Source organism: Neopsephotus bourkii, unplaced genomic scaffold (genome assembly GCF_033783945.1).
Source record: "Neopsephotus bourkii isolate Nb327-2 ecotype Australia unplaced genomic scaffold, CSIRO-AGI_Nbou_v1 NB_580, whole genome shotgun sequence".
In the NCBI taxonomy this organism is placed as follows: Eukaryota; Metazoa; Chordata; class Aves; order Psittaciformes; family Psittacidae; genus Neopsephotus; species Neopsephotus bourkii.
The window spans coordinates 764395-778968 of NW_026901081.1; the positions used below are offsets into that span (position 1 = coordinate 764395).

At 48.2% G+C, this 14574-nt stretch overlaps 1 protein-coding gene across 6 annotated transcripts in view; it reads left to right on the forward strand.

The window, feature by feature from the left end:
- The window catches only part of FAM168A (family with sequence similarity 168 member A), a 174643-nt gene that overhangs the window by 81272 nt on the left and 78797 nt on the right, over nt 1-14574 (forward strand). For 5 of the 6 annotated variants that reach the window (XM_061351428.1, XM_061351431.1, XM_061351433.1 and 2 more), the window contains one exon: nt 6518-6605. The exons of the other annotated variant lie outside the window; for it this stretch is intronic. In XM_061351428.1, coding sequence (XP_061207412.1) covers nt 6536-6605 — 70 coding nt within the window. In that variant the 5' untranslated portion in view covers nt 6518-6535. The remainder of the gene's footprint in view (nt 1-6517; nt 6606-14574) is intronic. 6 annotated transcript variants of the gene reach the window in all.

Sequence of the window (14574 nt, forward strand, 5' to 3'; positions counted from 1 at the left end):
CTCAAGGCCAGGTTGGACACAGGGGCTTGGAGCAAGCTGCTCCAGTGGAAGGGGTCCCTGCCCGTGGTAGGGGTTGGAGCTGGAGGAGCTTTGAGGTCCCTTCCAACCCAAACCATTCTGGGATTCTGTGATTCTATGACATAACCTTGTTGCTTGCAAAAACTAACCTTTAGCAGATGAATTGGAACTTAATTTAATTACTGTTTAGTGGATCCCAAGTGAGAGTCAAGCTTCAAATGACTTAACTGAAAACCTCTTGGAAAACGACTGGAATTTGGATGCAGTGTAAGGGCAGGAGGTCTGGCCGTGTTCAGGGAGGCTTTGCCTGCATGCCATTAGCATGTGATTTGTATAAAATGACTTTCAGGAGGCCATGTGCACATCAAGAGGGGTTCATAGCTTTTTGCTTTGCCTTTTTCTCTCTTCACAGTCTCTCATCTTTGGTTCTGTGCTGTTCTATGTGAAATAAGGGATTTCTGGTACATACGTTTTCTCTCGGAGGAGGAAATACCCTTCTCTTTCCAAAGAAAAGTGTAGGGAACGGGTCTTTCAACAGCTCTTACATCCCAGTTTCACAAATAGCTGGGACAAATCACAACCTAAATGATATGCTTCATCCCTGGCAGTGTTCAAGGCCAGGTTGGATGAGGCCTTGGGTAATATGGTTTAGAGCGAGGTGTCCCTGCCCATGGCAGGAGGGTTGGAGCCTGATGATCTTAAGGTCCTTTCCAACCCTAACTATTCTATGATTCTATGATATTGGAAGTTAAAGGGCAAATCATCTTCCCACAAGGAGTGACATGGAAGAGGATGCAGACGTGTCTGTCATCCAGGAAATCTCACATCTGCATTGCTTACTCTTTTCTTTGGCTCTGGACTGAAGTTTAGATTCACTGTTATTGTTTGAGAACCAGAAAGACACAGGCTGAGAACATTGGGGCTTCTGAGCCTGGAGAAGAGAAGCTGCGTGGAGACCTCAGAGCAGCTTCCAGTGTCTGAAGGGGGTCTATAGGGATGCTGGGGAGGGACTCTTCATAGGGACAGCAGTGATAGGACAAGGGGTGATGGGTTCCGACTGAAACAGGGGAAGGTCAGGTTGGAGATAAGGCAGAAGCTCTTCCCTGTGAGGGTGCTGAGGCGCTGGCACAGGGTGCTCAGAGAAGCTGTGGCTGCCCCATCCCTGGCAGTGCTCAAGGCCAGGTTGGACACAGGGGCTTGGAGCAAGCTGCTCCAGTGGAAGGGGTCCCTGCCCATGGCAAGGGTTGAAACTGGAGGAGCTTTGAGGTCCCTTCAACCCAAACCAGGCTGGATTCTATGGTCTGACAGTGTCACTGTTCTAAGAACCCAGTTAAATATATTTTATTATTAGGATGATTTTATTTGCTTAGTCTGAAGGGAAAAGGAGAATAACTGCAAAAACCTGCTGAATCCTGCGTGCCAGCTCTATTCCTTTAGGAGTTTTTACATCTTCAGTGTCATGTTTCTTTGCCTCTGCATGGTAGTAGTGGGAAACACCTATATTTCTGTATATATCAGAGTGGGAGGGGGGTGTAAGATGCAAGATCCACCAATGTGTGCATAGAAATACTTGGGTTAAAGCTTGTTTATATGTTCAGATTCACTGGTACCCACCAGTATTTGAAGGTGTGAATGTCTTTGAGAAGCAGCCAAGGTGGTCACGGTGTTTCCAATGGCATGAAGTAACCTAACAGTAACCAAGGTGTTCCTTTTGAGTTGAGTCTGCAGTAGGTGGAAGGTGGTGGTGAAACCTGTGCTGGTCATTGAGTGCTCCGAGTGCTCCTCTAGGAAGAGCATCATAGAATCATGGAATGGTTTGGGTTGGAAGGACCTTAAAGCTCATCCCAGCACAAGCATTTTCATTTCCCTTCTTGTACTGTGCAAACATGCTTTGAGTGGCACATTGGCCTGCTCATGGACCACCGACCTCTCTTGTATTGCTGTTTACCCTTCATCAAGTCATTTCCTAGTGCAGTGGGAGCATGTCATGCACTTGCATAGGGAAGAGAAAAGAGATGAAAATGTAACCAGGTTACAGGCAGAAAGTATCCCGAGACTGTTTGCTAACAGCTTATTCCCATGGCATTCCTACTGGAGTTCCTCCTTCAGCTCCTTGCTGGAGCCTCAGCAGCTTGTGAGCATCACTGTTGTGGGGATTAGGATGCAGGGGAAGCTCTGTGCAATAGAGAAATACTGGTGTTTGCCTGTTTATAATGAATTTCTGTTGGTCTTTTTGTTGTGTATTCATGGCCACAAGCAAGTGCTGCAAGTTATTGGGGTGAAGGAGGTTTAATTTTGCTAATCCTTTTTTATTCCCATTCCATTGTAGCTTTTCAAATGGCACAATGCGGTGCCTGTAATGACTTTTAAATGGATTTTGGGATGATATTGTCTTGCAGGATATATTGGAAGCTCATCTAAATGTGCTTTAATACTAGATGCTGGAAAGAAAGAAAAGCATCCATCTGAAATGCTGTTTGCATGAACTCCTTCGTGCTGGCTGGAGATAACACCCTGCATACCAAGCAGGGACGAAGCACCAGCTTCTTCCTCACAATGCACTCAAACCCCTGTAATGATGATGATTTTTGTATCCTAGCTAAAAAGCATTTTCTTTCTTCCTTCTCACTAAGAGTGTTTTACCATTTACCTAAAGCAAGCCAGATGGATGCAATAGTTCTCACCAAATTATGATTTATTTGTACTCTTGACACCCAGAAAATCACAGAATCATGGAATGGTTTTGGTTGGAAGGGACCTTAAAGATCTGAAATGGTGTCACAGCTGCATTGCTCAGGTGCCTTGTTCAGTGCTGGTATCACCTCATCTGGGCTGCATCGGCCTTCCAGTGCCCAAAGGGACTGCAGGAAAGCTGGAGAAGGGCTTGGGACAAGGGCCTGTAGGGCCAGGCCAAGGGGAATGGCTTGAACCTGCCCGAGGGGAGACTGAGCTGAGCTCTTAGGCAGAAGCTCTTCCCTGTGAGGGTGCTGAGGCGCTGGCACAGGGTGCCCAGAGAAGCTGTGGCTGCCCCATCCCTGGCAGTGCTCAAGGCCAGGTTGGACACAGGGGCTTGGAGCAAGCTGCTCCAGTGGAAGGGGTCCCTGCCCATGGCAGGGGTTGGAGCTGGAGGAGCTTTAAGCTCCCTTCAACCCAAACCAGTCTGGGGTTCCATGATTTAATGATACATTCAGTACTAGTGTGGGCATCTCCCAGTGTTCCCAGGCATAGAGCGCCACAGGCACATTTGTTGGGAGCATAGCCCAGTGTCAGGCATCATACTCCTAGTTGGATGTCCAGGCCATGAAAATTGAGCCTGGATATTGATTTTCCTCCTGGGAACACAAGGATGGCTGGGTGGTTAAAGGTCCTTGCTGCCTGAAAGCCTGTCTGGAAGGGTGTCTGGGCAAGAGGAGGAATTGTTCTGTCCCTTGAGATGCTTTCCAAATGCCACCGTCTTGGCAGCAAGGGACACACTGAGGCAAGCAGCTTGCTGTGAACCTACAACACCCTTACTTCTTCCAATGCCTCCACTTGCTTGGGTTAGGAGGAGTGTGTGATTGCTGCCCCTCCACCTTCCCCAGGGCATCTGTGGTTTAGTGTCTATAAATGCCTGTCACATTCCCTGTCCCAGTGGGCATTTCTTGTCTGGGCTTGAAGAGTCCTAGTAGTGATTTAACAGTTAATTACAGCCAGGAAATCTCTGCAACCCTCTAACACCTTTGTCTCTCAAGTCCTATTTGTGGCATCCATTACTTGAAGCATCTTGACTAGTAGTAACCCTGGGCTATGTGTATTCCCAGTGTTCCACTTCAGAACTGAAGAGAAGGCTACGTAAAGACCTCATAGCAGCCTTCCAGTATCTGAAGGGGGCATATAGAGATGCTGGGGATGGACTCTTCATTAGGGACTGTAGTGGTAGGACAAGGGGTAATGGGTTAAAACTTAAACAGGGGAAGTTTAGATTGGATATAAGGAGGAAATTCTTTCCTGTTAGGGTGCTGAGGCACTGGAATGGGTTGCCCAAGGAGGTTGTGAATGCACCATCCCTGGCAATGTTCAAGGCCAGGTTGGACACAGGGGCTTGGAGCAAGCTGCTCCAGTGGAAGGGGTCCCTGTCCCTGGCAGGGGTTGGAGCTGGAGCAGCTTTAAGGTCCCTTCCAACCTAAACCAGGCTGGGATTCTAAGAAGATGTAATTTGTTGTAAGCAGTGATATGCAGGTATCACAAAATGCATGCTGCCCATCTCAGAGACAGATGACATTGGGTTTTACCCTGTAAAGGAGAACTGAAGCCATAAAGCAAAGATCCATTTGCCAGGGGCTGGCTCACAGCACTGCCTGCTGACATGAGGACCAAATGGCCATAAAATCCTTATCCTGGAACGTAAATCCCAACTCTGATGTCTCATGGATGTAAAGTTTTGTGTTCATTTTCCTCTTGATCTTACGTTAGTGATGTACTCATGCAATCCACGTCCTCTTCCAGCACATTTTATCCCTGTGGTTCCTTTTGCTTTGGGAATTGCTCCTTCTGTGCTAACTTGGGGGTGGAGGGATGGCCAATTCATTTAGCAGTAATTGTTGTCAAGTCACTTGGTGCCAGCGTTCACCATTTGACTCCTTTCCTATCCTGAGGTAAAGAGGAAGGAGGAAATGAACTAACAAATTGCTCCTCCATCAGGAGAGGCTTGCTTGGGAAGAATGGGTTTATGTGGGAAGTGTAAAATAACACATTTAGAGACAAACCCCTCACGTTCTGCAGCAAGAGCGCTGAGGTTCTTGTGTGAAGTTGTCACTCGATGGCGGTGGAGACAAATGGGGGGCCTAATAAAGCTTAATGACTGATTTTCCCATTCATCAGAACTGAGAATGTGCTTCATTAAGGTAATTAACTGAGCTGCTTGCTTCGCTGACAGTGAGGAGATGCGAATTCCCAAGTTCCTGACTTTCCTCTAAATAAAACAAGGAGCAAACCCAGCCCTGCCTCATCATTGGTACTGGAGGAGTAACACAAGGGCTGTTAAAATCTCATTGCTCCTCAGAGCAGCTTCCAGTGTCTGAAGGGGGCTACAGGGATGCTGGAGAGGGACTCTTTAACAGGGACTGTAATGGTAGGGTAAGGGAGAATGGGTTCAAACAGACACAGGGGAGATTTAGGCTGGATCTAAGGAAGAAGCTCTTTATTGGAACAGGAACAGCCTGCCCAGAGAAGCTGTGGCTGCCCCATCCCTGGCAGTGCTCAAGGCCAGGTTGGACACAGGGGCTTGGAGCAAGCTGCTCCAGTGGAAGGGGTCCCTGCCCATGGCAGGGGTTGGAGCTGAAGGAGCTTTAAGATCCCTTCCAACCCAAACCAGGCTGGGATTCTGTGGTTCTATGCCTGCATTTGATCTGTGACTGCATCTCCCCGTCTGGGACATGGGATGTGGACTCTAGTGGAGGGGTGTGATGGGGGCACTGGGCACCCTGCTCAGCCTTGGGCTCGAGCTCATTGGAGCCAGCTCACACTGAGAGCTCACACGTGTGTGCCGCGCTCCATCTCGCCAGCAGCAAATGGTCTTTATCTGGAAGGTCAGGTCTGCACTGGGGTTGTTTTTGTCACCCAGCAATGACGAGCTCCTCAAGCTTGGAGTATTATGTGCAGTTCTGGTGTCCTCAACATCAGAAGGACATGGAGCTGTTGGAACAAGTCCAGAGGAGGCCATGAGGATGCTCAGGGGCTGGAGCAGCTCCTGTATGGAGCCAGGCTGAGAACACTGGGGCTGTTGAGCCTGGAGAAGAGAAGCTGTGTGGAGACCTCAGAGCAGCTTCCAGTGTCTGAAGGGGGCTACAAGGATGCTGGGGATGGACTCTTCATTAGGGACTGCAGTGATAGGACAAGGGGTGATGGGTTAAAACTGAAACAGGGGAAGCTTAGATTGGATATAAGGAGGAAATTCTTTCCTGTTAAGGTGCTGAGGCACTGGAATGGGTTGCCCAGGGAGGTTGTGAATGCTCCATCCCTGGCAGTGTTCAGGGCCAGGTTGGACAGAGCCTTGGGTGCCATGGTTTAGTGTGAGGTGTCCCTGCCCATGGCAGGGGGTTGGAACTGGATGATCTTAAGGTCCTTTCCAACCCAAACTATTCTATGATTCTAAATAGGGAGAATTTCTTGCCTGAATCTCTGCCTTCTCCCCTTTGTTCATCTCAAGCCAGAAGTGGGGTCATGAGTCCAGACCCCCTGAAGGCAGGGATGTGTAAAATGAATCTGCTCTGGGTACGTTTGTAGGCAGAATATGCAGCAGTGAAGAAGTTTGGGGAAGTAACTGAGAGCTCCATAACCTGAATTATTAAATGTGCTGTGTGGTTGTAATGTCTCACTGTAAATCCTTCCCTTCGCAGCTCTCTGTGTCCTGAATTATAACACACTGATTCGATCATGTAGCAGGAGACTCTGTGCAAGAAGATGCCTTTGGAGCTAACGTAAAGCAATCATCTCACCTCTGCTTTTCTTTTGTCCTCAGAGTTCCCAGTCTTCCATCATGAACCCTGTTTACAGCCCCGTCCAACCTGGGGCTCCCTATGGAAACCCGAAGAACATGGCATACACAGGTAGGACCAGTGTCCAATGACTCTTCCATCTACGTCTGTATTCAGTGGTGGGAGCAGATGATTATTAATAAGTGCTTAATCCCTTAATGAAGGGAGAAAGTGTTCCCATAGGGAGCCAGATGGGAATGTGGCTTGTAGGGAAAGCTCTTCAGCAAAGCCAGTGCAGTAGAGGTTAGTGAGGAGAAATGGATCGGAATTCATAAGGTGAGGATGTCCTGGAAATCCTAAAGAAAAGGGTCAAAAGGGGATTTCTTTAGACCAACGAAACACACAAGGAGTTGCTGGAGGTCTTGTGTATGGACCTGAACTGAGTGTGAGTGTGTGCTGTGGTGGTGCAGGTCCCATGGACACTGGGATATATTATCGTTACAGGTGGTGATTTAAGTGACATGATTACTGATCTTGTTTTGCCTTCACATTATGCTTTGCTTGAGTTCATCTTCTGTTGGTCAGCAAAGCTGAGGTCTGGTTCAAATCCATCTTCAGAACCGAGTTGTCTGTATGTCATTTTGAACACTTGAAAAGGACATTGAAATATGTTTCCCATAATTATGTTACTAGTGGGGAACCAAAGTGTATTGATGTGGAAAGAATTGAGCTCAGAGAGAAACAATGCTTCAGAAGAAGAAAACCTCAGCTTAGGTGTATCTGTGGTTTTCCCTATGGATTATATTCATCATGCCTTCTTCTGACCTTGTCAACTCCCTACTAAACCAGCCTTGGGAGACTCCTTCTAACACTTTGTGGAATGTAATTAGCTATTAAGTGTCATGTTGTGCTAAGTCTTACCTTTGCATTGCCAGTTGCATATGTTGGCTTCTACCTAACGTGTGAAATCGCTTGGGAATGGGCTTTTGTGAAGGAGGATGGTCAACAGCCAAGGGAAATCAACATCAAATGCTCTCAGCTACTTCATTTGCAATATATCCTCATTGACTTAGGTGGCTCTTTCAGCTGGTACATCAGTAGGGCTGTGAGGAGACCTGTCTGAGACCCTGGGGAGCAGAGTTCCTCAAAGGTGTTTGCCCTGTTCTTATTCACCCTTTCTTTTCCCCCATCGAGTTTAGGCATGCTGCTTTGTTGCAGATACAGGAGCTTGAGGGGCCTTTGGTCTCACAGTCAAAACACAAGAGGCTTGCAAAAGAGAATGTCTCTGTGAGTAATAGTCTCTTCAAAACCATCCCCATTGTGAGAGGACCGCAGGCTCCAGCAGTGTTTGAGCGGTAGAAGGAGCTCAGGAGCGCACAGTTACTTTCCTCCACTAGAAGTAAAAGCAGTTTTGTGCTTCTCAGCACAAGGAGGGTTTGGACAAGAGTCTGCTCCTCTCCCACTTTTCCTTTTGGTGTGTGCTCAAAACTCCTCCTTAATATCCACTCAGAGTAGATTTTCTCTATGTGCTTTCATACTAAAGTGAATGTTTAAGAAGCTGCTTTCTGGCACTTGCTAAGACAATTCTGTTTCAGTATTGAGGTGTGGGTTTGGATGGAGTTTGTACCTTGAGCCTTCTGGAAGGAGCATTTCAGAGGGTGATCTCAGGTTTAGATGAACGAATTCCACACGACTGCATTCTCAAGTCATGGCCCCTCACTTCAAGAGAGACATAAAGGGGCTGGAGCGGGGCCAGAGAAGGGAATGGAGCTGGTGCAGGGCCTGGAGCCCAAGTGTGATGGGGAAGGGCTGAGGGACCTGGGGGGTTCAGATGGAGAAGAGAAGGCTCAGGGGGGACCTGATGGCTGCCTCCAAGTGCCTGAGAGGAGGATGGAGGCAGGAGGGGCTGGGCTCTGCTCCCAAGGAACAAGGGATGGGACAAGAGGAAGCGGCCTCAAGCTGCACCAGGGCAGGTTTAGATGGAGCTGAGGAGCAATTCCTGCCCCAGAGGGTGCTCAGGCATTGGAACAGGCTGCCCAGGGCAGGGCTGCAGGCACCGGCCCTGCAAGGGTTCACACCCCGTGGAGACGAGGCCTCAGTGCCATGGGGCAGTGGTGGCCTTGGCAGGGCTGGGAATGGTTGGACTGGATGAGCTGAAAGGGCTTTTCCAACCTCCCTGATTCCATGATTCTATTCCAAGTTGAATGGCAACATTAATAGGATGTTATCTTCTAAAATAACGTGTTGGTCAGTCGCCATCAACATTATACTGTGCACTTCAAGGCATGAAGCTACTGTCCTCCTTGGCCAGCTTGTGCCACCTCTGGTAGTGATCATGGTGAGGTGGCCCCCATGAGACGGGTTTCACCCCAAACCATTGGACTTGAGGCATTTGTCTTCCAGAGGTTGTGGTGTATGAAGAGGAATCAGGGCAGATGTGCAGGAGGAGCTTGGAGGAATAAAGCTGGAGGCAGATGAGGCTGGAAAATCTATAAGAAGGTCCTTAGTTATGTCAGTGGAAATCCAAGAGGGAAGAGTCAAGAGGCTGCTTGAACATAGGACATCGAAGCAGGAATTGAATCATGTTAATACTGGGTTTTCCCATTGCACAGGTTTAAGGTAAGGAGTAACTTGATGGGAATAACTTGAAATATAACAAGGGAAAGTGTAGAGTCCTGCATCTGGGCAGGAACAACCCCAGGTTCCAGTATAGGTTGGGGAACGACCTGTTAGAGAGCAGTGTAGGGGAGAGGGACCTGGGGGTCCTGGTGGACGACAGGGTGACCATGAGCCGACACTGTGCCCTTGTGGCCAAGAAGGCCAATGGCATCCTGGGGTGTATTAGAAGGGGGGTGGTTAGTAGGTCGAGAGAGGTCCTCCTTCCCCTCTACTCAGCCCTGGTGAGACCTCATCTGGAATATTGGGTCCAGTTCTGGGCCCCTCAGTTCAAGAAGGACAGGGACCTGCTGGAGAGAGTCCAGCGCAGGGCAACTGAGATGATGAAGGGAGTGGAGCATCTCCCTTATGAGGAGAGACTGAGGGAGCTGGGTCTCTATAGTTTGGAGAAGAGGAGACTGAGGGGTGACCTTATTAGTGTATATAAATATATAAAGGGGGAGTGTGACGAGGATGGAGCCAGGCTCTTCTCAGTGGCAAACAATGAAAGGACAAGGGGTAATGGGTACAAATTGGAGCACAAGAGGTTCCACTTAAACTGGAGAAGAAACTTCTTCTCAGTGAGGTGACAGAACACTGGACCAGGCTGCCCAGGGAGGTTGTGGAATCTCCTTCTCTGGAGCCATTCAAAACCCGCCTGGACACGTTCCTGTGTAACCTTATCTAGGTGTTCCTGCTCTGCAGGGGGATTGGACTGGATGAGCTTTTGAGGTCCCTTCCAATCTCTAACATACTGTGATACTGTGAGTCAGGGAGCTGAATTCCTGCAGTTAAGTCCCAAAGTAGAGAATAGGTTAAGAAGTGTTTAAACAAAGAACTATTTTCCTTGCTAGGCAAATAGTATTACAAAAGCATTTAAATAGGAATTTGTTGGAATACTTAACAAAACACCTAAAGTGGTATTTTCTCCCTTTCTTTTGCGATATAAGTTTTTTTATTTGTAGAGAAAAGAGGCAACTCCTCCTTTGAAGTTATTGAAAGAAGGTTGCTGCATCTCCTGCATGACAAGTGCCAGGCTCTGTCTACCTAATTCTTGCTTTCTGTGCTTCATTTCTATTGCTTCAACTTGTGTCGTTCAGCTTTGGATCAGTTTCTGATGTAGCCACGAGCTGTTCTGGAGGATAAAATTAAACACATGGAGGCAAATAAAACAAACCTGTCGCAGGAGAAGCATAAAGTTCAGGATTGGTAGATGCTTCCACCTCAGATTGCTTTGAAAACTGCTTTTGGGAATGGCTTGAACCTGCCCAAGGGGAGACTGAGCTGAGCTCTTAGGCAGAAGCTCTTCCCTGTGAGGGTGCTGAGGCGCTGGCACAGGGTGCCCAGAGAAGCTGTGGCTGCCCCATCCCTGGCAGTGTTCAAGGCCAGGTTGGACACAGGGGCTTGGAGCAAGCTGCTCCAGTGGAAGGGGTCCCTGCCCATGGCAGGGGTTGGAACTGGATGAGCTTTAAGTCCCTTCCAACCCAAACCAGTTTGTGGTTCTATGACATGGAGAGAATAATCTCCCTGCAGGTGGAGCTCCATGTGTCCAGCACCAGGTTTGTGCTCCAGATAAGTCCTGGTTCCTTGTGCTCGGCTGGCGACTGCTTCCACTTCGCTACTTCAGTGTATTTTAGACCATCAGCAGCAAGCAGTGTGTGAGTGTTATTTGCTGTTTAATTAGACCAGACTGTAATTAACGTGGAGCTTCTGTAAACTGTCATTTCAATTGAGTTTAAGGACTCTCATTTGTTTTTTCCTTACTGGTACAATTCCCTTTACCTGTCCCAAATGTGAGCTCCTGAACCTCCTGCTTTTCCTTTCAATGTTCTCCTTGTGCCCCTTTTTATTTAGGCATCAGTCCTGCAGCAGATAGATCGGCTCGATGGTGTGGAATCAGGGATGAAGAATCAGCCTGCCCTGTAGCTTGTTTGACTTCAAGCATGAAGCTCTACAAGTGTTTGTTACAGCTCAGACTGTTATTTTCCCTACCAGAAGGTGATTAATATGCAGATGAGCTGCTGTGATTGATGAACCTTCAGTAGGCTGGCTCTGGAGCTGTCATCTGTTACTGAGTAATAAATGATACTGAAATCCCAGAGGCAGAGATGGGAAGCAGGGTAGGAAGTCTCCAAGGAATGTTCCCCAGCTTGAGAAGGGGGAATGGCTTTAACCTGCCAGAGGGAGACTGAGCTGAGCTCTTAGGCCGAAGCTCTTCCCTGTGAGGGTGCTGATGCTCTGGCACAGGGTGCCCAGATAAGTGGTAGGATGCAAAGCCTGGGAATCCCAATGGCATTGTGTGAATGTGATGGATACCCTCATTCCTTCTCCCAGGGCTTTTCCTGGTGCTCCCCATGTCATTGCAGCAGGAATTCCCTTGTCTCCTTTGCTGCTCAACCTTGTCTCTTTTACTCAGTTCCTTTTTCTCTCTTGTATCTATCATGGATTCAGGGTTGTGCCATGGATCTTCTGTTGCTTCTCCACTTGTTTTTTGCTATGGAAAAGGCTGGAAGGTAGCACCCTCCAGCACCTCCTTCCCTGCCTTTATAGGAAGGCTTCTCAGGCAAGCCCATCTGCTGCTCTCCTGGTCCTTCGCCTTCTTGCATCTCTCATTCCCTGGAGTCTCTTGCTCCATCCCAGCTCTTTTCCCTTCCCTCTTGCAGCCTGACCCAGCTGGCAAACACTTGGCAGGCCCGGGAGAGCTGGATTCATTTCACCAGGAGGAACCTGATGCCTTTTAACAAAAGGGCTTTGTGTGACGGGGGTCTGTTTAGCTGCCATTCTCAAGTGGATTAATGTGGATTGCCCAGGGGTGCTTGTAGGGAACCTCTGCAGCACATAAATGTAATAACTGTTCATGGGGAGGGGCTTGGCAAGTTTCTGGGAAGTATTCTGGGAAGCAGAGGAGCCTAAAGCAAGGAAAACTTGGAATCACATTTACAATTCATCACTGATGGTCCTGCAAGACCCAGTGCCTTCTTCCTCAAGTAATGAGTGTGTCACCTTCAGCTGAAAGCATAAAATAGTCTTATTTCTGATGATTTAAGGGGAAGTCCTGGGGAAAAGCTTGGTCATTTGTATGTGAAGTCTGGTGCCTCCCTGTGTCACTTGTCACCCTGTGTTACACTGTCTGCAAGGTCTGGGTTCATTAGCTTTCCCATTTAATTGCTTTTCCTGCTTCTTTTCAATGGCAAGTTCTCTGTGGGGCTCTTGAGAGCATCGAGAAAGGTATGAGAGTAATGTCATTTTATCTGATGGGATAATGCACGTGTGGGGTTAGAGCTACAGGATTCTGTGATAGAGGATAGGAGAGGCTGGTAGGGAAGTAGCTGAGTCATGGAATCCCAGACTGGTTTGGGATGAAGGGACCTTAAATCCCATCCAGTTCCACCCCTTGCCACGGGCAGGGACCCCTTCCACTGGAGCAGCTTGCTCCAAGCTCCTGTGTCCAACCTGGCCTTGAGCACTGCCAGGGATGGGGCAGCCACAGCTTCTCTGGGCACCCTGTGCCAATGCCCCACTGTGTATTAATCACTGTTGCTTTATGTTGGTGGGAAGCATTGGTTCGATATTCTCCTTGGGGGTCTGAAACCTTGGAGATCTTTTGGAAGGAATCCCAAAAGGGTTAAGGGTTTGTGTGAGCCGATGCTTTCATGTTTGTGAGCCACATTGGCAGGCTGAGCAAGGCTGAAGCCAAATTTGTGTAGGCATCAGAGCATAATTCTGTATAAATCCTTGTAGAAAGATGGAGAACAGGAATGTGGTCATGGTCAGAGCTGTTCTCTGGGCTCTGCATTGACCAGTTCTGCTTCCTGAGGATGGGTTTCCTCTCCCAACCTCTGTATCTTTACTATTGTGTGAGTGAGCCCTGCTCTGCCCTCTTTGGACATGCCCCATCCCTGGCAGTGCTCAAGGCCAGGTTGGACACAGGGGCTTGGAGCAAGCTGCTCCAGTGGAAGGGGTCCCTGCCCGTGGCAGGGGTTGGAGCTGGACGGGCTTTAAGGTCCTTTCCAATCCAAACCATTCCATGATTCTATGACAAGGAAAGTTCCAGTTCTACCTCCAGCACATCAAGCTCTCCCACTTGTGATTTGGGTCCTCTGTATAGGACCTCTATGCTCCAGAAGAGCAAGATGCATCCCTTAGGGCTGTTTCCTGCATTCCCAAGCTGCAGACTCCCAAGTTTTGTCATTTTTTTCTTTCCCCAAAGGTGAACCCACAACATTTGTTTGGACATAATGGTTAACAGAGGGAATTGGCATCATCTGCCCTCCGGTCATTGGCTTTGTTGTCGGGACACGAGATGCGAGATCCTCACATGTGTTTCCATCCTAATCTCTGTCATTGGTATTCATTGGTGGACCTCAACACAAGTGACCTGATTTGCACTTGCCTCTTCATTTAATTCAATGTTGTGTTGGAAGCTGGTACCCTCCCATTTTGTAGAAGACAGAAGGATGCTCCAATAGGGTTTCTGCAGTCAGCTTTTAATCCTCCTTGGCGTGTTCTTTGTGGGCAAAAATAATTCCAGCCTTGATTTCAGCCTTTCTCATTAACTTGAAATGAAAACTTTGCTGCATTACTCTCTGCAAAGGCTGAGCCTTTCACAACAGTTCTTTGGACAGGGAAACCCTCAGTGTATTTATGCCTTTGATGCCAAAGCAGGCAGGGTTGTGGTGCTTCCTCCTCACTTGTGCTTGTAAGACCTTCACGTGTGCCTACTCCTTCCATGTACTGGGAAATGCCACTTGTGGATTGAATGAGGTGCTCCATTGCTTATCAGTTGTGTAAACCAGGACTTTTAAACCGTGCTGAGGGTGTGGAATTGATTTCAGGCTGCTGCAAAATGGATGAAGTGGGTGCAGGGAATATTTTCCCTCTGGCGTTTCTTCATGTTTATTAATCAGTGTGTATGGAGCAGGCAGGCAGATCCTACTTGACTGGGGGAAGAGCGAGCTCTGACTGTGTAAACTCTTGTTATTTCTATGTTTAAATGCATCATTTTCATCCAGGAATCCGTCCAACCAACTTGCTGAGTTCCTCAGTGTTGGAAGCTCTTGGAGTTTCAGCGCTCTGCTTGGCTGATCAATGATGGATAATTCACCGTCTCCCTAACAAATGAATTCATGGACTTCCTTGATGTTCTAAAAAAGCAGAAAATCCCTAAGGAAACAAGGATGAATTTTCTTTTTTGGGGTAGTGAAGGAGAATGAAGCAGAGGAGCTTTGGGTGAGATTCATAGAATGGTTTGGGTTGGAAAGCTCATCCAGTTCCAACCCCTTTGCCATGGGCAGGGACACCTTCCACTAGACAAGGTCACTCAAGATCAGGGTTATTCATGAGTGTGTTCAATAGCTCTAGGCTGTATTTAGGAGGTTCTCTTGCCAACAGCAGCATGGTTGGATGATGGGCATCAAGGTCACCTCCCTTTGCTCACCTATGGATG